Source organism: Heterodontus francisci, chromosome 1 (genome assembly GCF_036365525.1).
Source record: "Heterodontus francisci isolate sHetFra1 chromosome 1, sHetFra1.hap1, whole genome shotgun sequence".
In the NCBI taxonomy this organism is placed as follows: domain Eukaryota; kingdom Metazoa; phylum Chordata; class Chondrichthyes; order Heterodontiformes; family Heterodontidae; genus Heterodontus; species Heterodontus francisci.
The window spans coordinates 60,923,694-60,950,807 of record NC_090371.1 but is presented as its reverse complement, the minus strand read 5'-3'; the positions used below and the strand labels follow the sequence as shown (position 1 = coordinate 60,950,807).

Below are 27,114 nucleotides of genomic sequence, written 5' to 3'. Positions count from 1 at the left end.
AGGTATGCCTGGTGCTGCTCCTGGCATGCCCTCCTGCACTCTTTATTGAACCAGGGTTGGTCTCCTGGCTTGATGGTAATGGTAGAGTTGGGGATATGCCGGGCCATGAGGTTACAGATTGTGGTTGAGTACAATTCTGCTGCTGCTGATGGCCCACAGCGCCTCATGGATGCCCAGTTTTGCATTGCTAGATCCATTCGAAATCTATCCCATTCAGCACGGTGATAGTGCCACACAACACGATGGACGGTATCCTCAATGTGAAGGCGGGACTTCGTCTCCACAAGGACTGTGCGGTGTTCCCTCCTAGCAATACTGTCATGGACAGATGCATCCGCGGCAGGCAGATTGGTGAGGACGAGGCCGAGTATGTTCTTCCCTCATGTTGGTTCCCCACCACCTGTCGCAGACCCAGTCTAGCAGCCATGTCCTTTAGGACTCGGCCAGCTCGGTCAGTAGTGGTGCTACTGAGCCACTCATGGTGATGGACATTGAAGTCCCCCACCCAGAGTACATTTTGTGCCCTTGCCACCCTCAGTGCTTCCTCCAAGTGGTGTTCAACATGGAGGAGTACTGATTCATCAGCTGAGGGAGGGTGGTAGGTGTTAATCAGTAGGAGGTTACCTTGCCCATATTTAACCTGATGCCATGAGACTTCATGAGGTCCGGAGTCGATGTTGAGGACTCCCAGGGCAACTCCCTCACTACTGTATACCACTGTGCCACCACCTTTGCTGGGTCTGTCTTGCCGGTGGGACAGGATGTGCCAAGGGATGGTGATGGCAGTGTCTGGGACATTGTCTGTTAGGTATGATTCCGTGAGTATGACTATGTCAGGCTGTTGCTTGACTAGTCTGTGGGACAGCTCTCCCAACTTTGGCACAAGCCCCCAGATGTTAGTAAGGAGAACTTTGCAGGGTTGACAGGGCTGGGTTTGCCGTTGTCGTTTCCGGTGCCTCGGTCGATGCCGGGTGGTCCGTCCAGTTTCATTCCTTTTTTTTCTATTCATTCATGGGATGAGGGTGTCACTGGCTATGCCAGCATTTATTACCCATCCCTAATTGCCCTTGAGAAGGTGGTGGTGAGCTGCCTTTTTGAACCGCTGCAGTCCATTTGGGGTAGGTAGACCCACAGTGCTGTTAGGAAGGGCGTTCCAGGATTTTGACCCAGCGACAGTGAAGGAACGGCGATATAGTTCCAAGTCAGGATGGTGTGTGACTTGGAGGGGAACTTGCAGGTGGTGGTGTTCCCATGTATTTGCTGCCCTTGTCCTTCTAGTTGGTAGAGGTCACGGGTTTGGAAGGTGCTGTCGAAGGAGCTGTGGTGCATTGCTGCAGTGCATCTTGTGGATGGTACACACTGCTGCTACTGTGTGTCGGTGGTGAACTATGTAAATGCAGACACTAAAAGCACCCCACCAGAGTTGCTAAAAACATTTACAGAAATCTGCAGAGACAAAGAACGTCCTCAACTAATCAAAGTGCCGCAGGGGAGTACAGCAGAATTTGGACAAATACCTGCAAGCAGGAGTGACCCTGAGGACAAAGGGAAGATTAGCAAAGAATTCCCCCCACAATCAGGAAAAAAGGGAACCAATTATCCTCTAAGGTGGAAAGCCCTTGCATGACTCATCAAAGCACTGAAAGAGAGTTCAGGGTGGAACCGCCCACTGCCGCCACCCCTGAGCAGAACTCCAACTTTGGACTAATTAAACCTAACCTTCCCCCTGCAGACCTCAACAAGAACAAAGATACCTTTGGTAGTCATGGAAATGTGCAAACTGGAAAAACTTTCCCCAAAACCACATGTTTATTGGGATGCCAAAAAGGGACATTTAAAGCAGCACTGCTACCAAGAAAAGACAGGCTGTAGCAATGTTCCGATGAAGGGTCGCTGACCCGAAACATTAACTCTGCTTCTCTGTCCACAGATGCTGCCAGACCTGCTGAGTGGTTCCAGCATTTCTTGTTTTTATTTCAGATTTCCAGCATCCGCAGTATTTTGCTTTTATATTAGGCTGTAGCAATTGTTAGGGCTCTGAATGAATGAGATATATTCGGGTGTGTCTTCCTGTCCTTATCTTCTTTTGAGTCCCTTTTAATGAAATGCTCTTTTTTTAAAATTACATTTCATTCCATTGGGTGTGGAGGTGTCATGCAGAACCCCACCTGCCAAGAATGAGGCATATTAATTCTGTCATATGAACATTGATTTTAAACTATTGCTGAAGAAATGACTTGTTTGAAGATCGCCAGACCCTGGGCTGGAAGGACATTTGCATACTAAGAAACGCTGCTTGTGGAGACAAAGGGCTGTTCCCTGCTCCAATTAACCTAAATGGATTTTGATCACCAGACATTGAAGGGGTCAGGAAGTGCATTCCAGGCCCTGCTAAGATGATACAATCCACAGAGCTGGGACTGGGTAAACCAGCTAGTCACAAGACTAACTGGCTGGTCCAGGTTTTTTTGAACTAGCCACAGGACAGTTTGAATTCAGAAGGCAGTGTGCAACTGAGGCTGGAACAAGGAAATCTCTCTCTCTCTCTCTCTCGCTTTCTCCCAAGCCACCGGACCCACAGAAGACACGTAAACCTCAAGAGATAAAAGACTCCTACATCGGAACAAGTTGAAGCATGAACAGAGTCCCAACGAATTGCAAGACTTACCGGCAACCAAAGACTCCACATTGAACTACCAGATATTGACTTAGACTTTTCCCCTTTCTTCCTCTACTTTTTCTGTCTCTATATGCGTGTGTGTTTATCGCGTAGGCATGCTAGTGTGGTCGCGTCGCATATTTGTAGTCATTAACTGGATTAGAGTTTAAGATTAATAAACTTCTACCTTTCTTGTTTAAATCTAAGGAAACCTGTTTGATTTCTTTGCCTTACAATTGGACCAGTGAACAAGCGTTCACTAAGGGAGAGCTAAAAACAGTGTTTTCAAATTAAACCGTGTTATGGTTAAACCAGGCAAAGGCTGAGAGGGAACCCATTGGACCCCTTCTCACCTGGTCGTAACAGGTAGTGCTAGAGAAGGAAGAAGTACCATATTAGAAGGTCTATGAGGAATTCAAAGACAGATTTCGAATGCATGTATGTAAACGTACATAATGTGATGAATCACGTTGGTGAACTACAAGCACAAATAGTTGTATGGGAATATGATCTAGTGGCAATAATGGAAATTTGTTTTAAAATAGTGAGGACTGGGGAAGTTAATATTCAAGGATACAAAGTGTTCAGAAAAGATAAAAGGATAAAAGGGAGGAGAGGTCGCAGTACTGATTAGGGAAGACATTGTAATGTTGAAATGAGAGGATATCCTTGAGGGGGAAAAGACAGAATCCATTTAGTTTTTAGATACAGCACTGAAACAGGCCCTTCAGCCCACCGGGTCTGTGCCGACCGTCAACCACCCATTTATACTAATCCTACACTAATTCCATATTCCTACCACATCCTCACCTGTCCCTATATTTCCCTACCACCTACCTATACTAGGGGCAATTGCTAATGGCCAATTTACCTATCAACCTGCAAGTCTTTGGCATGTGGGAAGAAACCGGAGCACCCGGAGGAAACCCACGTAGACACAGGGAGAACTTGCAAACTCCACACAGGCAGTACCCGGAATTGAACCCGGGTCCCTGGAGCTGTGAGGCTGCAGTGCTAACCACTGCGCCACTGTGCCACCATTTGGTTGGAGATGAGAAGCAAGAAAGGTACGATCACAATACTGGGGGTGATCTATAGGCCTCCAAATAGCGAGAAAGAGATAGAGGAGCAAATCTGGAAGGAAATCACAGAAATGTATAAGAACTATGGAGTGCTGATATTGGGGGGCTTTAATTACCCAAATATTGATTGAGATAATGTTAGAATAGAGGGTGAGGAGGAGGAATTTCTGAAATGTGTTCAGGAGAATGTTTTAACCAGTATGTTCTCAGAGCAACCAGGAAGGAGGCATTGCTGGATCTGGTGCTGGGGAATGAAGTGGGCCAAGTGGACCAAGTGGCTGTGGGGAAATATTTGGGTAACAGTGATCATTGTATCATAAAGTTTAGATTTGTAATGGAGAAGAGCAAAGAACAATCTGAAGTAGAACTTCTCAATTGGAAAAGGGCTAACTTTAATGGAGTGAGAGGGGATCCAGTCAAAGTAAAATAGAACAAAAGACTGACAGGAAAAACTGTAAAAGAACAATGGTGATCTTTAAGGAGGAGATTTTTCAGGTGGAAACTAGATGCATTTCAACAAGGGGAAATGGTAGGGGAACCAAAGCCAGGGCTCCTTGGATGATGAGGGGGATGGAGAATATGATGAAACAAAAAAAAGAGGGTGTGTGATATATGTCAGGTGAATGCTTCAAGCAAGAACCAGGCTAAATACAATAGTTGAGAGTGGAAGTGAAGGGGAAAATGACTGGCAGAGAATGTGAGAATAGAATGGCAGTTAACATAAAAAGGAACCCAAATATCTTTTACCGGCATGTAAATATTGCTTTGGGGACATCAGTTCGAATCTCACCGCAGCAGAGGGTGGAATTTAAATTCAACTAATAAATCTGGAATTACAACCTAGTCTAATGATGGCCATGAAACCATTCTCAATTGTTGTAAAAAAGCCATCTGGTTCACTAATGTTCTTTAGGGAAAGAAATCTGTTGTCCTTACCTGATCTGACCTACATGTGATTCCAGATCCACAACAATGCGGTTGACTCTTAAATGTTCTCTGAAATGGTCTAGCAAACCACTCAGTTGTATCTAACTGCTACGAAGTCAATAGAGAATGAAACTGGATGGATCAACCAGCATCGACATAGGCACCGGAAACGACAACAGCAAACCCAGCCCTGTCGACCTTGAAAAGTCCTCCTTAGTAACATCTGGGGGCTTGTGCCAAAGTTGGGAGAGCTGTCCCACAGACTAGTCAAGCAACAGCCTGACATAGTCATACTCACAGAATCATACCTTACAATGTCCCAGACATTGTCCCATCACAATCCCCTGGTATGTCCTGTTCCACCAGCAGGACAGACCCAGCAGAGGTGGCAGCACAGTGGTATAGAGTTGGGAGGGAATCACCCTGGGAGTCCTCAACATCGACTCCGGACCCCAAGAAGTCTCATGGCATCTGGTCAAACATGGGTAAGGAAACCTCCTGTTGATTACCACCTAACGCCCTCCATCAGCTGCTGAACCAGTACTCCTCCATGTTGAACACCACTTGGAAGAAGCACTGAGGGTGGCAAGGGCGCAGAATGTACTCTGGGTGGGGAATTCAATGTCATCACCAAGAGTGGCTCGGGAGCACCACGACTGGCCGAGTCCTAAAGGACATGGCTACTAGACTGGGTCTGCAGCAGGTGGTGAGGGAACCAACAAGAGGGAAAAACATGCTTGGCCTCATCCTCACCAATCTGCCTGCTGCAGATGCATCTGTCCATGACTGTATTGGTAGGAGTGACCACCACACAGTCCTTGTGGAGACAAAGTCCCACCTTCACATTGAGGATACCGTCCATCGTGTTGTGTGAAACTACCACCATGCTAAATGGGATAGATTTCAAACAAATCTGGCAATGCAAAACTAGGCATCCATGAGGTGCTGTGGGCCATCAGCAGCAACAGAATTGTACTGAACCGCAATCTGTAACCTCATGGCCCGGCATATCCCCCACTCTACCATTACCATCAAGCCGGGAGACCAACCATGGCTCAATGAAGAGTGCAGGAGGGCATGCCAGGAGCAGCAACAGGCATACCTCAAAATGAGGTGTCAACCTGGTAAAGCTACAAGCCAGGACTACTTACGTGCCAAACTGCGTAAGCAGCATGTGATAAATAGAGCTAAGCGATCCCCTAACCAACGGATCAGATCTAAGATTGGCAGTCCCGCCAAATTTAGTCGTCAATGGCGGTGGGCAATTAAACAACTAACTGGAGGAGGTGGCTCCACAAATATCCCCATCCTCAATGATGGGGGAGCCCAGTACGTCAGTGCAAAAGATAAGGCTGAAGCATTTGCAACAATCTTTCGCCAAAAGTGCCGAGTTGATGATCCATCTCGGTGTCCTCCTGAAGTCCCCAGCATCACAGATGCCAGTCTTCAACCAATTCGATTCACTCCGTATGATATCAAGAAATGACTGAAGGCACTGGATACTGCAAAGGCCCTGACAATATTCTGGCAACAGTACTGAAGACCTGTGCTCCAGAACTAGCCACGCCCTTAGCCAAGCTGTTCCAGTACAGCTACAACACTGATATCTACATGGCAATGTGGAAAATTGCCCAGGCATGTCCTGTACACAAAAAGCAGGAAAGTCTAACCCAGCCAATTACCGCCCCATCAGTCTACTCTCAATCATCAGTAAAGTGATGGAAGGTGTCATCGACAGTGGTATCACGTGGCACTTGCTTAGCAATAACCTGTGCAGTGACACTCAGCTTGGGTTCCGCCCTGGCCACTCAGCTCCTGACCTCATTACAGCCTTGGTTCAAACATAGACAAAAGAGCTGAGCTCAAGAGGTGAGGTGAGAGTGACTGCCCTTGACATCAAGGCAGCATTTGACCAAGTATGGCATCATGGATCCCTAGCAAAACTGAAGTCATTGTCAATCAGGGGAAACTCTCCACTGGCTGAAGTCATACCTAGCGCAAAAGAAGATGATTGTGGTTGTTGGAGGTCAATCCTCTCAGCTCCAGGACATCTGCAGGAGTTCCTCAGGGTAGTGTCCTTGGCCCAACCGTCGTCAGCTGCTTCACCTTCCTTCAATCATAAGGTCAGAAGCGGAGATGTTGGCTGACGATTGCACAATGTTAAGCACCACTCCTCATACTGAAGCAGTCCGTGTAGAAATGCAGCATGAACTGAACAATATCCAGGCTTGGGCTGATTCGTGGCAAGTAACATTCACGGCACACAAGTGCCAGGCGATGACCATCTCTAACAAGAGAGAATCTAAACATCTTCCCTTGACATTCAATGGCATTACAATCATTGTATCCCCCACTATCAAGATCCTGGCAGTTACCGTTGACCAGAAACTGAACTGGAGTAGCCATATAAATACCATGGCTACAAGAGCAGGCTAGGAATGATGTGGCGAGTAACTCACCTTCTGACTCCCCAAAGCCTGTCCACCAACTACAAGGCACAAGTCAGGAGTGTGAAGGAATACTCTCCACTTTCCTGGATGGGTGCAGCTCCAACAACACTCAAGAAGCTCGACACCATCCAAGACAACGCAGCCGGCTTGATAGGCAGCCCGTCCCCAAACATTCACTCCCTCCGCCACCGACGCACAGTGGCAGCAATGTGTACCATCTACAAGATGCACTCCAACAACACACCAAGGCTCCTTAGACAGCACCTTCTGCGACTTGTACCACTTCGAGAGACAAGGGCAGCAAATGGTTGGGAACAGCACCACCTGCAAGTTTCCCTCCAAGCCACACACCATCCTGACTTGGAACTATATTGCCATTCCTTCACTGTCACTGGGTCAAAATCCTGGAACTCCCTTCCTAACAGCACTGTGGGTGTACCTACCCCACATGGACTGCAGGGGTTCAAGAAGGCAGCACACCACCACCTTCGCAAAGGTAATTAAGGATGGGCAATAAATGCTGGCCTAGCCAGCGATGCCCACATTCATTGAATGAATTAAAAAAAACAGGAGGTTGAGGGGGAATTTGATAGATGTGTACAAGATTATGACAAATTTAGATAAGGTGACAAAGAAAAGCTGTTCCCTTTAGCTAATGGTTCAAGGATTAGGGAACACAGATTTAAGGTTTTTGGCAAGAGGTACAGTGGGGATGTGAGGAAGAACATTTTTATGCAGCGAGTGGTAATGACCTGGAACTTGCTGCCTACTAGGGTGGTGGAAGTGGACACAATGAATGATTTCAAAAAGAAATTGGATGGGCACTTGAGAGAAATACACTTGCAGTACTACGGGGATGCAGCAGGGGAATGGGACTGATCAAATTGCTCTGCAGAGAGCCAGCATGGACTCAATGGGCTGAATGGGCTGAATGGCCTCCTTCTGTGCCATTATATCTCTATGACTCTATGAAATATTGCAATAAAATTAAGGAACATTTGAAAATTGTCCCCCTGAGTTTTTATAAACTAGGGTGACACCATTATACATTTTTCTTTCAGAACCACACCAAGGAACTCACAGGAAGTTAGAATGGTAAGTGACCATTCAGCTTATGTGCATAATAATTAGGCTGGAGTTGTCCTTTGGCCCATCAACTACAAAAGGAAGGTTTGAGTCATGAATTAAATATCTCATCAGAATAGAATGTTCCTTTTTGCTTTTTCTCCCTCCAATTTTATCTTTCTCTGCTGAGGACATTGACTTATGCTGGAATCCACTTACAGAGGTATTAGTTACTCTCCAGCACTTTGGCCAAGTGACTATCATTCATATATGAGCCAAGATAGTGAGTATGAACAAGTTATTTGACTGTGGGAGGCATTGTTACTGATTTTGATATTATCTACACACATGCACTTTCCAGTAAATGTCATTGCATATTGAACAAGGACAGGAATGAGGACCAGTAATTCCCTCTCTATCATAGGCGCATTGAGGCCAAGTTTATTGCTTCTAATGCTTTCTTGGCTGAGATCAGCTAACTCAGATTGGATTGTGAAGTGAATCTGGAACCTCTCTACGGCTTAGTAGCACATAATGGAAGACATTTATTCACTAAAGCAGTGGTTAACAAACTTTTTTGGTTAGGCCCACAAGTTCAAAACTTTGAAGGCCAAATCACACCAAAAAATTTGAGTGACCTTTTGTACCCTTCTGACTATGGATACCAGTACTGTGTTAAATGTGACAGAAAAATCTCTCTTCAGCAAAGTTTTGCAAATTACATTATACAAAGCACAATGGGAAGGCAAATATACTGCAAAAAGGCCTCCCAACGGGTTCCGTGGGTGGGGGGTTGGGGAGGTGGTGGTGCTCCTTTATGGGCACTCCATGTCCCATGGAGGATCCCTCTGGCAACAATGGCCGCCCCCGTACCCAAAGTGCCGCCGCTGTAACAACTCCCACAAACCCACCGATTCCCAGGACCTGCCTGCCTGCCCTGACTTACCCAAGACTCTTACATATCTTTGAGGTTGCCTCACCATTGAGGTGCCCTCATCCTGGACCTGCAGCCTCAGCACTGGCCACCACTAGGGGTGACACTGCTGAACTGCCAGCCCTCTGATTGGGCTGGCCACTCTTGGGGGTAGGCCACCGTCCTTAATTGGATGACGGCCCCAGCAGCGGCCTCTTAATTGGCAAAAGATAATATTGATGCTGAGAAAGACAGCGTGAATATTGACACCACTGTGTCAGCCAATGAGATGGAAGTGGGGCAGAACTTGAGGTTTTAATTTACACATAAATTACAGCAGAGTCTCTACAGCAAACAAAATCTATTTACTGATGAACTATGGCAAACAGCATCTGTACACAATGAGGGACCAAGCAATGGTGGTGAAGGACTAGCAGTAGTATGGGTTGATGAGCAGAGAGCTAATATGCTGAGTGCCTTTTCTGAATGTTATGTGGCTACAAATGCCAAGGGGCCTGTTTCTTCGACTCAAAGATCTACGATGACAGTCACTTGCCTCTAAAGATAGGGTATTGGAAAGTGATTGTCTGCTTTATGATTAGCTATTGAATATATAATGCCACAACAAAGGCACTTGCAGCTGAGAGCATTATACCTTCCATAAATGCTTTCATTGTTACTTTGGGACCCAAACACCAAAGTGGCTGGTTAATCATAAGTAATCATAAATGAATGGCGACGAGACCTCAGAGATCCCCACTGTCCTTTATGCATTATAATCAATGGACAACATAAGAAAATGCCTTTCAACATTTATGGAATAGCACAAGAGAGACTTATGTCAGCAACAGTGCTGTGCATCATGTAGTCCAGCACAACTGATGATAGACTGTATTTGAAAGCAATGAGTCCAAACAAATACAGCAAAGGAGACCCTGGCACAAGGTTGCAGATATGGGTAACAAGCCTTATGTATCCTTGCAAATTGCCATTGGGTAATGCAGACATTCACCGGTGCTACTCCCTCACATTTGAGGGTCAAATGGCCAAGCAACAAGAGACAAAGAGGAGTAAAATACATGTATACTGCAAGCACATCAAAATATAATTTAAAAATAGCTATTGCTGTATTCTGCAGTATTGTACAGGCAAGAATGAGGTAAATTTACCTCTTTGTCACTTGGTATTAAATATAAGCTGGGCAGAGTGCAAATTGGAAAATTGCATAGGGAGATTCAAAGGACCCTTATGGAGTCTACAGATTTTCCGTCCATTGAAGAGTGTATATGAAAGATGTCAGGTTAATAATACGAGTGAGAACCAGGCTGAATATAGAAAGTTCAGCAGGGGGCATAAGAAAGGAAATAAGAGAGACAAGTGAGTAATGTAAAGAGACTGGCAGCTAACATAAAAGGGAATCCAAAAGTCTTCTATTGGTATATAAATAGTAAAAGGGTGGTAAGAGGAGGGGTGGGGTGGATTAGGACCAAAAAAGGGGATATATGCATGAGGACAGAGGGCATGGCTGAGGCATTAAATGAGTGCTTTGCATCTGTCTTTAACAAGGAAGAAGATGCTGTCAAAGGAGGTAGTTCAAACACTGGAGGTATTAGAAAGGATGGTATAATTAAAATTGATAAGTCACCAATACTGGATGGGATGCATTTGAGGATACTGGAGGAAGTGAGGGAGGAAATTGTGGAAGCACTGACTATAATCTTTCATTCCTCCTTAGATCCAGGGGTGGTACCAGAGGACTGGAGAATTGCAACTTTTACACCCTTGCTCAAAAAAGGGTGTAATTTTTTCATTATTTGTTTCATGGGATGTGGGCACTGCTGGCAAGGCCAATATTTGTTGCCCATTCCTAATTTCCCTTGAGAAGGTGATGATGAGCTGCCTTCTTGAATCATTGCAGTCCATCTAGTGTGGGTATGCAACAGTGCTATTAAGGAGGGAGTTCCAGGATTTTGATCCAGTGACAGTGAAGTAACGGCGATATATTTCCAAGTCAACATGATTTGTGGCTTGCAGTGGAACGTATAATGTAAGGATAAACCTAGCAACTGCAAGTCGGTCAGTTTAATTCCATTGTGGGAAAGCTTTTAGAAATGATAATCTGGGACAAAATTAACAGTCACTTTGGTAATTGTGGATTAATTAAGGAAAGCCAGGACAGATTTGTTAAAGGCAATAAAAACAAGAAATGCTGGAACCACTCAGCAGGTCTGGCAGCATCTGTGGAAAGAGAAGCAGAGTTAACGTTTCGGGTCAGTGACCCTTCATCAGAACAGATCCGATGAAGGGTCACTGACCCGAAACGTTAACTCTGCTTCTCTTTCCACAGATGCTGTCACTTCTGCTGAGTGGTTCCAGCATTTCTTGTTTTTATTTTAGATTTCCAGCATCCGCAGTATTTTGCTTTTATTTGTTAAAGGCAAATTGTATTTCGAGTCATAGAGTCATTTATCTAACTTGATTGAGTTTTTTGATCAGGTAACAGAGGGCTGATGAGGGTAATACAGTTGAGGTGGGGTACATGGACTTCCAAAAAGTGTTTGATAAAGTGCCACATAATAGGCTTGCCAGCAAAGTTGAAGCTCATGAAATAAACGCGACAGTAGCAGCAAGGATATAAAATTGGCTGAGTGACAGGAAACGAGAGCAATAGAGAACGGTTGTTTTTTGGACTGGACAAAAGTACACAGTGGGGTTCCCCAGGGGTCGGTACTAGGACCACTGCTTTTCTGGATACATATTAATGGCCTAGACTTGGGTGTATAGGGCACAATTTCAAAACTTGCAGATGACAGAAAACTTGTAAGTTTTGTGAGGAAGATAGTGATAGACTTCAAGAGGACATAGAAGGCTGGTTGAATAGGCAGACACGTGGCAGATGAAATCTAATGCAGAAAAGTGTGAAATGATACACTTTTGGTAAGAAGAATGTAGATAGACATTATAAAATAGAGTAAAATTCTAAAGTAGGTTCAGGAACAGAGACCTTGGTGTGTATGTGCACAAATCATTGGTGGTGCCAGGGTATGTTGAGAAAGCAGTTAAAAAGGCATAAAGGATAAATGCGCAGATGGAATCATAGAATACAAAAAAAGGAAGTTATGATGAACCTTTATAAAACACTGATTCATCCTCAACTGGAGTATTGTATCTAATTCTGTGCACCAGATAGAGAGAATCTGTTCTCATTGCCAGAAGGATCAAGACAGAGAGGACAACAATACAAGGTGAATGGCAGAAAAAACAAAAGTGACATAAGGGACTTCTTTGCACAGTGATTGGTTAGGATCTGGAATGCTCTGCCTGAGAGTGTGGTGGAGGTAGATTCAATTGTGGTTTTCAAAAGGGAATTGGATAAGCACCTGAAAAAAAAAACTTACAGAGCTAAAGGTAAAGGGCGGATGAATGGGACTAGCTGATTTGGTCTTGCGGAAAGCCAGCACACTTGATGGGCCAAATGGCTTATTTCTGTGCTGTAACCACTCTATGATTCTATGACTCTAAATGAATGAAGGAAAACCCATCAGGTTCCATTGCGGCATGTGGACCTCCTTGCCAGTATTTCATTTCTGTGCTACGCTCGAGCAATGCTTAACCCTGAAAGCTATAAAGACTGAAATCTACCCCAGCGCCAGATATTAAAAAGCCAAGCAAAGTGGTTGGCTCTGTGATGTTAGCCATTTTTGCCTGGAATGTTCCAGTGGTATTAAAGTTGAGAATGTTTTTTTACACAAGTCCAAACCAGAATAATTCATTTTTCTGTACAACTACAAGCCATGTGGAACTGGGAGCTTGGCACTTTCCTAAAAGAGACACATATATCCTTTATTTATACATACATATTGTTTTTAAGTAATTTTTCCCAAAGAGCGCCAACTTTTATAAAGTATAATTAGCCAAGTATACAGAGCACAATTTATCATGGAAAATGCAAAGTTACTCACAACTTCTGTTGTTGTTGATTATGGTGCAGAAATATGGGGCTCAATTTTTTGAGGAGACTGAAGTCCTGCTGCTGGGGGCAAAAGCAGAAGCAGACCCTGCTCCTGTGGGCATTGGGACCCTGGGGCGTCATTTTGCCGGCATTGGCCAATTAACAGTTCGCCACTGGGGCTGCCTTCCAATTGAGGACAGCGGCCAGCCCTCAGGTGCTGCTAGCCCAATCAGAGAGCCAGCAGTTCAGCAGCCTCAGCAACGCCATCATTAGCGGTGTCCACTGCTGAGGCTACTGCTCCAGAATGAGGGCTCCTGAATGTTGAGGCGCCCTTGAAGGTATGTAAGTGTCTATGTGGAAGCCGTGGCCAGGCAGGCAGCCCCAACAATCGGGAGGAGGTGTTATGGCAGTGGCGTCTTGGGTGTGGGCGGCCATCACCGCCGCGAGGACCTTCATTTGGCCATGGCATGCTCATCAAGGGGGACATCCCCCAGGAACCCACTGGGAGCTGCCACAGTTTACCTGGCATTCTCCCCATGTGGCAGCAGGCACTCCCAATGTGGTAAAATGCCCCCACGGACAGGAGATGGCCCTTAATTCGGCCTTCATGGGGCTCAGATGGCTGACTGGTAGATGGATGCACTGATAAGCTTCCCACCATTGGTAATATACCATGGTGACAGGAAAACATTGGGCTCCCTTTCTGATGCCTTCCCCCACCATATTGCCAGCCCTTCCACCTCCCAGCCTGTCTCCAATGGGCTGGGAAAACTCAGCCCATGACCTCTGTGTCCTTGACTGGGTTAGTAATTATAAATGATACATTTTAATTTAAAAGATTGTAACATTTAATCTTCCTCCATATTAGCCCATTTAAAAATGGATATTGTTCATCTTTCAAATATTATAGCAATCATCCAATGTTCATCTGCTAAAGTTTTGATTTTTCATATCCTGTTAAACAGCAATGCAAAATCTGGATCTTTTAGTTCTCTGTATGGACCAGTGTATGGGTTACCATTCAAGACAGGTTTTTTGTGCTCTGTAAAACAGTGAGATTTATTTCTGAGTTTGCTTGTGTTAATGGTGATGGCAAGCCATTAACATGGATGGGTCACTGTTGACATTAGAATTGGAAAACCTAGGCCTTGCTCTCAACACCACCACCACCCCAAACCCCCACATGATTGCATCGCTAAAGATGTCACCATGAAGCTTGTTTCCCATATTTGTGGCAAATATTTCTTGTGCTTGCAACAACTTTCAGCTCTCTGCAATTCCTAGTCCTACATTTCAGCAACATTCCTGCATTCCCAGACAAGGTACAAGAACAAGCTTGTCATTTGATGAACAATTCTTCATGCACCTATTGTCTCCAACTTCTCTCCATTTTTATCTTTATTCACATAACCAATATGACAATGGTTATTGTTCATCTAACAGTTTCTATATAATCAATACAGGAAAAGTTTCTTTACCCAGAGACTGGCTAGAATGTGGATACCACATGGAGTAGTTGAGGAAAATAGCATAGATGCATTTAAGGGGAAGCTAGATAGGTATATGAGGGAGAAAGGAATTATCAACTGAGGATTCTCCTCCGCTATGGTTGACAAAGCCCTCTACCTCGTCCGTCCCATTTTCCAGCACTTCTGCTTTTACCCCTTCCCCTCCCTATCAGAAGCATGATAGGGTTCTCCTTGTCCTCACCTTCCACCCGATCAGCCTTCAAATTCAGCGGATCATCCTCTGTCATTTTCACTGTCTCCTGTACGATGCCACCAGCAAACACATCTTCCCCTTCCACCCCTTCCAACATTCTGAAGGGATTGTTCCTTCTGCTTTACCTTCGTCCGCTCTTCAATCACCACCAACTCCCCCTCCCCATCCCGCAGCACCTTCTGGTGCAAGCACAGGAGATGCAACACCTGCTCTTTTACCTCCTCCCTTCCCATTGTCCAGGGCTTCAAATACTCCTTCCAGGTAAAACAGTCAGCTGAATTTTACCACCCTTTGGGAATGAGCTGGGAAGCGGGAAGGTTGGCAAAATTTTGTGGGGATGTGTTGAGGAGGTGTCTGATGCCTTCCCGCCACCATGCAATTTTGCCAGCAGCAGGGAAGTTGGCAGATCGGCCACCTGCTGGGAGGCGAATTGAACCACTTAAGTGGCCAATTAAGGGACACTTCCCATCTTCATGAGCATTTTCCTGCATCGGGAGGGCCCACTGCCTTATGGGGAGACCGCCCAGTAAAACAAAGCGGCCTCCCAGCAGACTCTGGGGGTGGTGGGCCTTTCTTTAGGGGCACTCCATGGCTCATGGAGGGGCCCCACAGGGGCACTGGCTGCCCCACAGCAAGGTGCTGCCTGCCCTCAGCAACACCCACCACCTCGATTGCTGGGGCCTGCCTACCAGGCCCCGCCTACCCCCAACCCCACTTACACCTCTTCGAGGGTGGGTCAGCCAGTGAGATACCTTCATCCTGCAGCTGCAGCCTCAGCAATGGCCACCATTGCTGAGGCTGCTGAGCTGCTGACCCTCTTCCTCAGTGACAGCCACTTAATTGGCCCTGTGTCCTACCGCCTACAAAAGCAGGGTCTCATCCCACTTTCGGCCCATGTGGCAGGACTTCTGCTGCCTCTGAAAATTCCAGACAGTGATTTCTTGTACTACTTTCAATTTGCTGTAGACTGTATTTTCTACTAATGGTCTCCTCTACATTGGAGAGACCAAACACAAATTGCATGACCCATTTGCAATGAACACTTCCACTCTGTCTGCAAGCATGGCCCTGAGGTTCCAGTCATTTTAGTTCTCTGCAGTTAACCCCCATTGTTCTAATGAAATTCTATGGAAGCTTCAGGAACAGTGCCTCATCTTTTGATTAGGCACTTTACAGCATTCTGGGCTCAACACAGAGTTCGACACCTTCAGATTATTAGCACTGCTTTCATTTTCTTGGACAGTAGGTGCTGGTAATGATTTTGCTTTTGTCATTTTCAGATATTCTAGATTGATCTTTTGTCTTTTGACTTGTCTCATTACCATTACCACCCCCTGTTGCCTTGCACTATCCTCCCTTTTGTCATTTCGGGGGTAAAATTGATCTGCGCGAATCAGTAAATAGTAAAACTACTCCTGCTGTTGACATAACTTTATTACCATCGTGTTAGCATTATATTCAACATCACATACAAGAACTGAAACACTCCAAACTGTTCAGCTGGGGAGCCAGTAGTTTAGCTGGATCGATTGGCAGGTTAAAGATTAAATATAGCTCAAGGCAATAAGGGAAAATAAATTGTGTTTTCTTCAATTAACAAGACGTTTTGATTTTCTAATTGTAGCGGGCCAGTATATAAAATCTGATACTGTGATGAAAGCTGGCACCTGTTCCGCAAGCTGTGAGGATTTCCAACAGATAAAACAAGCAGTTCTACAGCTGAAGCAGAAGGTAAAGAGATTAATTGAAGTGATCATGTTTTTTCCTCAAAGCACTTTGCACTAATGGTAACTATTACAGCATATAAGGTATGTTTTTATATAGTTAACATTAAATTTACTCAGTAATAATAAAAATGGTAGGACCAGCACAATTTTAATACTGTTTTGTCCACTTTCAATGCTAGAGTCAACTAAATGTGTTGATGTTAAAACTATTGAGAACTTTTAAAAGTTTCTTTTGTTATGAGGATTTCCATTTTTGTATTAAAACTTGGAATTCTGTATTTTTAAAAACTGAAAAGGATTTCAGTTGACAATGAGACATCTAGAGATAGCTGAACTTTATGGATGTTTTGAAAGGAAATTCAACAAAAGTTGAACTGGTAAACAAGGACTGGAAAGCAGATTATTTCAAGGAAGCCAGCAAGAGTGGGGAGGCGGGGTGGGGGGGGCGGTTGACCTCAGTACTACCCTCTGTGTGACAAGAGAGAATTTATGACTTGGCATGTGTCTTGTTTCTGGAAGGTTTTGGTTTCATTTTTGACCTGTTTAAAAGCCAGTGGGTTTGGACTACAGCAGGTAATTGGAATTTGATTTTGACCTGCCTGGAGATCAGAAGAAGAACCAGAAAAGTATTACCTCTGTGTACAGAATCCTTGCTCTTGAAAAGCCAAAGCTTGTATGCAGTGCTACTGTTGCCTCCTGCATTTTCGAAGAAACCCTGAATTTTCAGAAATCTTGCTTCTTTAGAAAAGGAGTTTTGTATCGAATGTGATAATTGACACCTGTTGCTACACCCCTGATGGAGGACCTATGTGAAGCCTTCTGCCATGAAGTTCTTTGAACGCCTACCCATCACAGACTATTCATCAACTTTGCTTGGAAAAACTTCGAGTGGCATCCAACTATTCAACTTTGGGACACCTCGCCAAACCGAAGAACTTCCTTCCAGATCAGGGCAGTCTAAGTTTTTTTATTCCTTTTATTCCTATGAAAACCAAAATCTCTTTTTTTTTCCTGATTTACCAGTTTTTGGATATATGTGCGTATGCATGAGGGTTGGGAAAAAATAAGATGCTTTAATATCTCAATTCATATATATATATATATATATATTGACTTCATTATTGGTTAAGACTTGGTATTATAATAAAGGGTTAATTTTGTTTATTAAAGAAACCTGGTTGGTGTGCTTTATTCTGGAGACAAATAGAGTATCTAATTGACTTTCGGTAAGTGGGAAAATTTATTGATATGCTGTGACCTGTGGAGAAATGGAACTGAATTAACTGCGCACTCCTCCTGCCACGGTTGCAACAGTTTTAATTTGTTACAACCGAGGTTGGAGGAATGCACTGTCTTTCTCTAGTTCCACTACTCCCCTGGTCACAACATATATTTAAATTTTTTACCCAGTTACCAATGCGGCCAATTATATACTTTATATTCATTTCAGAATAAAAATCCACCAAACAGGTTTCTTTAATAAACAACAAAAATTATTAATTTATTATAAAACAAGACTTATTCAAGAAAGATGCAAAGCTTATTAAAACACAGACTGAAATACACAAGTATAAATATATTCCCTTCTAAGTAACCAAATATACATGCATACACACACACTGGTTAAAGAAAAAATAAAGAAGCTTTCTCTGCAGAGATTAACTTTACAAAAACAAAAATACTTTGACCAAATACTTGTTAATTCTTGAAGAAAAAAATGACATCCGCTCTAGCATCTGGGTACATGTGATGGCTATCACGGGGATCTTTCTGGATCAGTTCTGTTAAGGAGATGTCGAGGAGTTGTCTTGGAGGCTTTTCGGGAGAATTACTACATCAGTGGATTCAGCTATCACACTGGATTCTCAGAAGATTTTTCAACACAAGTGGGAAAGGATGAGTTGGGTGGCTTCTCTCTTAGCAGGATACACACCAACTGAACTCCAAACAATATTCAAAAACAAAACCAAAACTCCTGAGCCCTAAACCCAGACATGTGACTTTTCTAAGTCCGAACACTTACATAGTCTATAAGGCTCCGACTGTTTACTTCGCTTAAGACACGTGACTTCCAGTAAGTGTTTGTTTTTAAACAAAGTCCAAGTGTCCTTTCTGTGACCATTTTTAAAAATACCAAGTCCAGCATCTCCTCAGGCATTTTCACAGCTTCAAAGTGTGGACAAAGAAACAGAATATGAAAAAAATTAAAACATATTTGCATACTCATTTTCATCATTCTTTACCTGTCACGAATACAGTTCTGCCCTGTAACATCTTTGTACTCAAATAACTCAAAGCAAAGTTAAATTCAAGACAAAGCATCAGCAATTACATTGTTTTTCCCTGCAATATGGACAAGTGATAGGGCTGCAATAGTAAACTTGATCAAAATAGTCTGACATTCTGGTTTTTGAATTTTTCCACAAAGTCTACTGAGTTATGATCAGTATATACCAGAGTCTCCCTGTAGCCGTGGCAAACATATATTTCAAAATGTTTAAGAGCTAGTATTAAGCCCAGGGTTTCTTTTACCACTGTGGAGTATCTCTTTTGGTGTCGATTTAGCTTTTTGGAAAAGTATCCCACTGGCTTTTCTATGCCTGATTCATCTTCTTGTAACAGGACTGCGCCTACTCCCAGGTCACTAGCATCAATTGCTACCTTGAAGGGCTTAGTGAAATTTGGGGCAGCTAACACTGGTTCATTGATCAAAATTGCTTTCAGCCTCTCAAAAAATGCTTGGCACTCCCCTGACCACACTACTTGGCTTTCTTTTGTAGAAAATCCATCAGTAGAGCAGCAATAATGCTGAAATTTGGTACAAACCTGCAGTAGAAACCACGCATCCCCAAATACTTCATGATTTCTCATTTAGTCCTGGGGCAGGGAACTCCACCAATGTTTGTACTTTTGCTGTTCTTGGCAACACTTGTCCTTGCCTACTATATGCCCAAGCTAGGTTACCCGCACTTTTGCAAATTCACTTTTGGCAAGGTTTATCAGCAAATCAGCTGACTGTAATTTTCTAAACAGAACTTTTAGTTGTCGCAAGTGGTCCTTCCAAGTGTTATTGAATACAAGCGCATCATCAAGGTAAACCACACAGTTAGGAACACTAGCTACCACTTGGTTCTCTAGTCTCTAGAAAGTTGTTGGGGCATTTTTTAGCCTAAGTGGCATCACTCAGCATTGGAAAAGAATGTCTAGTGTGACAAAGGCCGAATATTTCTTTAGCTCTGGGTGTTAAACAAACCTGCCAGTATCCCTTTAACAAATAAAAGCAAAATACTGCGGATGCTGGAAATCTGAAACAAAAACAAGAAATGCTGGATTCACTCAGCAGGTCTGGCAGCATCTGTGGAAAGAGAAGCAGAGTTAACGTTTCGGGTCAGTGACCCTTCTTCGGAAGAAGGGTCACTGACCCGAAACGTTAACTCTGCTTCTCTTTCCACAGATGCTGCCAGACCTGCTGAGTGAATCCAGCATTTCTTGTTTTTGATCCCTTTAACAAATCTATTTTGGTAAGAAACATGGCACTGCAACACAGTCTTCCAAGCTAGAAATTAGGCTTTTGTTACTACATTAACCTTTCTGTAGTCTATGCAAAATCTAGTTGAACCATCAGGTTTAGGCCCTAACACTACCAGGGAACTCCAGCTATTTTGGGTTCAATTAGGTGGTTTTCCAACACGTATTGGATTTCTGCTTTCCCTGGGCCTGTTTCTCTGGACCTACATGATAAGGATGCTGTTTTATAGGAGAGGATTCTCCTACATCCACATCATGTGTGGCTAATGTTGTACATCTGAGTTTGTCCCTCCATACTCCTTTAAAAGCTGTGAATAGCCTTGTTAGATCTTCTCTTGGTTCTGCATCTAAATATGAAAGCATAGTGTCTAATCTCCCTAACAATTCAATGTTAGCTAACTGGATAGTAGGAGGTTCAATTTGAGAACTGTCTCGACCTCCTTCTGCCTCATCTTCAGTATCCCTCTCACCCTTCACTGTCCTTACTACCTGACATACCTGTGCTTGCTTATCCTCCTCCCAGCGGTGGTATTGTTTCAACATATTCATGTGACACATCTGATTCTTTTCCGCAATCTGGGGTATTAATCAAATAATTTATTTTACCAGTCCTTTTGACTACTCTATAAGGACTACTGAACTGTGCTTTCAGCAGTTCACCCTGTAAAGGTAGTAATAATAGCACCTCATTCCCTGGTTGAAATGTTAGGGTCTTGGCATGCTTGTCTGCCCATTTCTTCATGGTTGCTTCTGAGCTTTAAGGTGTTCTTGAGCCACAATGCAGGCTCTTGTGAGCCGCTCCTGGAGCACAAAATATATAATTTAACATGGAAGATTCATCCCTCTTTGAAAACCTTTTCTTTGATTAGTTATTTTTTTTATTCATTCATGGGATGTGGGCATCGCTGGCCAGGCCAGCATTTATTGTCCATCCTTAATTGCCCTTGAGAAGGTGGTGGTGAGCTGCCCTCTTGAACCACTGCAGTCCATGTGGGGTAGGTACACCCACAGTGCTGTTAGGAAGGGAGTTCCAGGATTTTGACCCAGCGACAGTGAAGGAAGGGCGATGTAGTTCCAAGTCAGGATGGTGTGTGACTTGGAGCGGAACTTGCAGGTGGTGGTGTTCCCATGCATTTGCTGCCCTTGTCCTTCTAGTTGGTAGAGGTTGCGGGTTTGGAAGGTGCTGTCTAAGGAGTCTTGGTGCGTTGCTGCAGTGCATCTTGTAGATGGTACACTGCTGTCACCGTGCATCGGTGGTGGAGGGAGTGAATGTTTGTAGGTGGAGTGCCAATCAAGCGGGCTGTTTTGTCTTGGATGGTGATGAGCTTCTTGAGTGTTGTTGGAGCTACACCCATCCAGGCAGAGTATTCCATCACACTCCTGACTTGTGCCTTGTAGATGGTGAACAGGCTTTGGGGAGTCAGGAGGTGAGTTACTCGCCGCAGGATTCCTAGCCTCTGACCTGCTCTTGTAGCCACGGTATCTATATGGCTACTCCAGTTCAGTTTCTGGTCAATGATAGCCCCTAGGATGTTGATAGTGGGGGCTTCAGCGATGGTAATGCCATTGAATGTCAAGGGGGATGGTTGAAGGAAGTGAATGGGGTTGAAGGAAAGTTGTTCAATGTGAGAAAAGGTGTTGCTATGGGTACCCCTATGGGTCCTAGTTATGCCTGTCTTTTTGTGGGATATGTCGAACATTCCTTGCTCCAGTCCTACTCAGGCCCCCTCTCCCAACTCTTTTTCCGGCACATCACTGGCTGTATCAGTGCCGTTTCCTGCTGCCGCCACGAACTGGAAAACTTTATCAACTTTGCTTCCAATTTCTACCCTTCTCTCACCTTTACATGGTCTATCTCCAACACGTCCCTTCCCTTCCTCGACTTCTCTGTCTCCATCGCTGGGAACAGGCTGTCCACTAATATTCATTATAAGCCCACTGACCTCCCACAGCCACCTCAACTACACCATTTCACACTCTGCATCTTGTAAGGAATCCATTCCATTCTCCCAGTTTCTCAGTCTCCGACGCATCTGCTCTGATGAGGCAACCTTCCACAACAGCGCCTCTGATATGTCTTCATTTTTTCTCAACCAAAGATTCCCCCCCCAATGTGGTTGACAGGGCCTTCAACTGAGTCCAGCCCGTTTCCCACACTTCTTACCTCACGCCTTCCCCTCCCTCCCAGAACCATAACAGGGTTCCCCTTGTCCTCACTTTCCACCCCAACAACCTCTACATGCAGAAGATCATCCTCCGCCATTTCCGCCACCTCCAGCATGGTGCCATCACCAAATGCATCTTCCCCTCCTCTCCCCTGTCAGCATTCCGATGGGATCGTTTCCTCCCAACACCCTGGTCCACTCCTCCATTACCCCCGACTCCTCATCCATTTCTCACGGCACCTTCCCCTGCAATCGCAGGAGGAGCAATACCTGCCCTTTTACCTCCTCTCTCCTCACTCTCCAAGGCCCCAAACAGTCCTTTCAGGTGAAGCAGCGATTTACTTGTACTTCTTTCAATTTATTTGTTCACAATGCAGTCTCCTCTATACTGGGGAGTCCAAACGCAGATTGAGTGACCGTTTTGCTGAACACCTCCGATCAGTCCAAAAGTATGACCCCGAGCTTCCGGTTACTTGCCATTTCAACACTCCCCCCTGCTCTCATGCTTATATTTCTGTCTTTGGCCTGCTCCAGTGCTCCAGTGAACAGCAACGCAAGCTCGAGGAGCAGCACCTGATCATTCAATTAGGCACTCTACAGCCTTGCAGACTGAACATTGAATTCAATAACTTCAGAACATGACTGACCTTTTTTTAAATATTTTAATTTTTAACCATGTGCCTGCTTTTCATTGAGTCAGAGCTGCTCATTATTCCACTATTAACACTCTCTCTGGACTAATGCTTTGTCTTTCACCACAAGTATTAACACACGCTTTGCCTTTGTCCCAGGATAGCTTTGTTATTTAATCTCCCTCTGCCCTATCAAACACCTTCCTCTTTGTTCTCTCCCCCACTCCCCTCCCTTTCACTTGCTTAAAACCTAATTCTTTTCTAACCTTTGCCAGTTCTGATGAAAGGTCACAGACTTGATGTGTTAACTCTGCTTCTCTCTCCACAGACACTGCTAGAAATGCTGAGTATTTCCAGCACTTTTTGTTTTGGTTCAGATTTCCAGCATCTGCAGTATTCTGCTTTTATTTAAGATTTACTGAACATTTCTTTCAGATTCTCTAATTCCCACAAAAAAGTTTCAGATCGCCAAATATCTGTCTGTGGTGCCAATTTGACCTTCGATGATGGAACTTGTTAAGCCATTGCTCGGGTCACTACACATAAAGGAAAAATTCCTGGAAACTTTTCCTGCAACTGCTCAGTCTCTTTGACTTCACTTGGTCTTTCCATGACTACTGGAGAAGCTGCTACCTTTGCTCCAGCCAAATCCTTCCCCAAGAGTAGGTCAATTCCATCTACAGGCAAACTATGGACAACTCCTACAGTTACCGTTCCAGACATTAGGTCACAATCCAGGTGCACCCGAAACAAAGGTACGGGTATATACTCCCCGCCGCTACTGTTCGCTAATACCTTGGCATTCAATGCGCTCTCTGATGGAAAAGTCTTGCCTTTCCCCAGCAAAAGAGTTTGAGTGGCCGCTGTAACCCTAAGTGTAACTATAGGTTTACCTGCCTCACTTGAGGGATAGTGAGTTACTTTTCCTTTTGACAAGAATTTCCTATAACTCTCAAGTATCTTGCTCACATTCCCCCCACTCTCAGTGGTTTTTTTACTTGGCCTTACATCTGCAATTAGCTACAGCTTGATCTGTCGTACTCTTGGTCAGGACTGCTTTTTCTGCATTGGCCTTGTTTACCTTAGTATGTCCCATGGGTTTACCACGTAACTTCCAGCAATCTGCACAATTGACAATAGAAACACTTAGTCCTCCAGTCCTCACTCCCACCCACAGTGTTTTACTTTTGTGCCCGAGGAGATGATCCTGCAGTGTTCCCAGTTGTTCCTTCTCATCCCAGGCTACTTGCCTTCCTTTCACCCTCTCACCTTCTATCCCTCTCGGGTTTGTGGGGATAATGTAAAAAGGGTTTGGGCTTGTGGACAAGCCATCTCAGCTCATCTGACCATCGACCATCTCAGCTGCCTATCTGGCTATTGAAACCTTCTGATTCTGTACAAAGGTTCTTACTAATGCAGGGAGTGAATTTTTAAATTCCTCCAGGAGAACTATTTCCCTAAGGGTCGTATATGTGGCCTCTACCTTTACTGCCTGCATCTAACAATCAAAGTTAATTTGCTTTACCCTCTCAAATTCTATATATGTCTGCCCAGGGTGTTTCCTGAGGTTCTGAAATTTCTGCCTATTAACTTTAGGGATCAACTCCTAAGCAGCAAGAATAGACCTATTTGCCATCTCATAATCTGCAGAAGCCTCCTCAGAAAGCATAAGAAAGACTCAGAAAAACTCTATGACTCTATAAAGTTCATGAACTCTACCTAGGAACCTGCTTTTCATGAGCAGTGTCAAGTTTTCTTTCGGCCACCTCATCTGTTTAGCTAGCTTTTCAAAAGAAATGAAAAATGCCTCTACATCCCTTTCCTCAAATTTTGGGAGAGCTTGCACAAATTTAAACATCTCCCCACTGGTTCCTGGGTTAAAGTCAAGTCTTTCTTCATCAGAATTTTCCTCGGGGTCAAGAGCATCCTTTTTTTAGTTCCAGCCTTTTTAATTGGAATACCCTTTCTCACTCTCTTTCTCTCTCCTGCCTTTCTTCATTTTCCTTTTGTCTTTCCCTTTGCAATTCTAGTTCCAGCTTCTGATATGCTCTTTCTTTTTCCTTTTCTTCTCTTTCTTCTTCTCTATCTTTTGCCTTTTATCTTTCCTGCCACTCTGCTTGCTCCTTTTGAAATGCTCTTCTCTTGAAATTCTCGCTCTAACTTCGTCTTGTCCAACTGAATCTGTGCCAGTGTTACCTTGTCGTCTTCCACTTCTACTCATTCCTCTGGCTCTTTCAGTTCAATCTTCAGCTGTCTGGCCACTAGTCTCTGAATTTCAGGTCTCCTAGCTTTTGATCTAATATATACCTTCAAGTGCTCCACCAATCTTAACAGCTCGCCAGTGGACAATGCCTTTAAAGAATCATAATTTATTCCAGACTGCAGCATAAACGCACTTGCATCAAAAGTAGCCATTTCGGTAGTGTAAGCTTTACTCTAATGCACAAGAAACCTGGCATTTTCCTTTCTGCCTTTTCAATTATTATTACCCCACTTACAATTGCACTTCCTTGGCTTTGGGTTATCCCGGACGAGCCCCAGTTATATATTATGTCCGCGGTTGGAGGAATGCACCGTCTTTCTCTAGTTCCACTACTCCACTGGTCACAACATATATTTAAATGTTTTACCCAGTTATTGATACTTATTCAAGAAAGATGGAAAGCTTATTAACACACAGGTTGAAATATACAAGGATAAATTTATTCCCTTCTAAATAACCCAACACACACACACTGGTTAAAGAAAAAACAAAGAAACTTTCCCTGCAAAGATCAACTTTACAAAAACAAAAATACTTTGGCCAAGTACTTGTTATTTATTGAAGAAAAAAAGGATAAGATATGAAATGATCCAGATGATTTCCACTCTGGCGTCCAGGTGCACGTAGACGGCATCTTTCTGGGGCAATTCCGTTCAGGAGACGTCGAAGGGTATTCTTGCAGGCTTTCCAGGAGAATTATTGCATCAGTGGATTCAGCTATCACACTGGATTCTCAGAAGATTTTTCAACACAGCTGTCAAAGGATGAGTTGGGTGGCTTCTCTCTTAGCAGGATGCACACTAACTAAACTCCAAACAATATTCAAAAACGAAACCAAAACTCCTTGAGCCATAAACCCAGACATGTGACTTCTCTAAGCCCAAACAGTTCCATAGTCCATAAGGCTCCAGCTGTTTACTTAGCTTCAGACATGCGACTTCCAGTACGTGTTTATTTTTAAACAAAGTCCAAGAGTCCTTCCAGTAACCCTTTTTAAGAAAAAAATCCAGCATCTCCTCAGGTATTTTTCACAGTTTTTTAAACATATGTCCTCCAAATATATTAATAATGGAAGCATCTTCATGACAATTGTAAAATTGAATGAAGAAGAACTGCAAAATCAATTTTAACTGCGGTTTCTCACAGCGCTATGCAGACTTGCGTCAATCCCCTAAGGCAGGTAGCACCACAGGCCGCTGTCTGCGCAGCTCACTTCATAGATATCATTGAAGAACAGCAAGCGGCAGCTCTGCCTGCTAGCAGGGAATCGATGTCTGTGTAACAGCACTATGCAAGCGAGTTTCTCCCCCAGTACAATGATGAGTCACAGCATTCCTGAGGATCCCAGGTTTGGTATCCAGTCTGTTGCTGAAATAGCTGATCTCAGTTTAACCAGGCGGTAGGAATAATACAATTACCCTCAGTGCTAATGCATTTGGGAAGGGATAAGTCAGCAGCATTCCCAGTTCTGTCCGTTATACCTACCATTACATACTTTTCAGCCTTGCAGATGAAGGTAGGCTCTTTATACACAGAGAGTGGTGGGTGCGTGGAATGCGCTGCCAGCAGTGGTAGTAGAAGCAGATACATTAGGGGCATTTAAGCGACTCTTGGATAGGTACATGGATGATAGTAGAATGAAGGGTAGGTAGTTAGTTTGATCTTAGAGTAGGTTAAAGGTTCGGCACAACATCATGGGCCGAAGGGCCTGTACTGTGCTGTACTGTTCTATGTTCAATGTTCTATGAATAGCCTATTGAACAAAGAACAAAGAACAAAGAACAGTACAGCACAGGAACAGGCCACTCGGCCCTCCAAGCCTGCGCCGATCTTGATGCCTGCCTAAACGAAAACCTTCTGCACTTCTGGGGCCCATATCCCTCTATTCCCTTCCTTTTCATATATTTGTCAAGATGTCTCTTAAACGTCGCTATCGTATCTGCTTCCACCACCTCCCCTGGCAGCACGTTCCAGGCACTCACCACCCTCTGTGTAACAAACTTGCCTCGCACATCCTCTCTAAACCTAT

The 27,114-nt window shown here is 44.1% G+C and overlaps 1 protein-coding gene across 2 annotated transcripts in view; it reads left to right on the top strand.

Moving 5' to 3' along the window:
- ccbe1 (collagen and calcium binding EGF domains 1) overlaps positions 1 to 27,114 on the top strand; it is a 427,427-nt gene that overhangs the window by 377,402 nt on the left and 22,911 nt on the right. For both annotated transcript variants that reach the window (XM_068048170.1, XM_068048099.1), the window contains exon 6: positions 16,395 to 16,501. In XM_068048170.1, the coding sequence (XP_067904271.1) occupies positions 16,395 to 16,501 (107 nt within the window). The remainder of the gene's footprint in view (positions 1 to 16,394; positions 16,502 to 27,114) is intronic.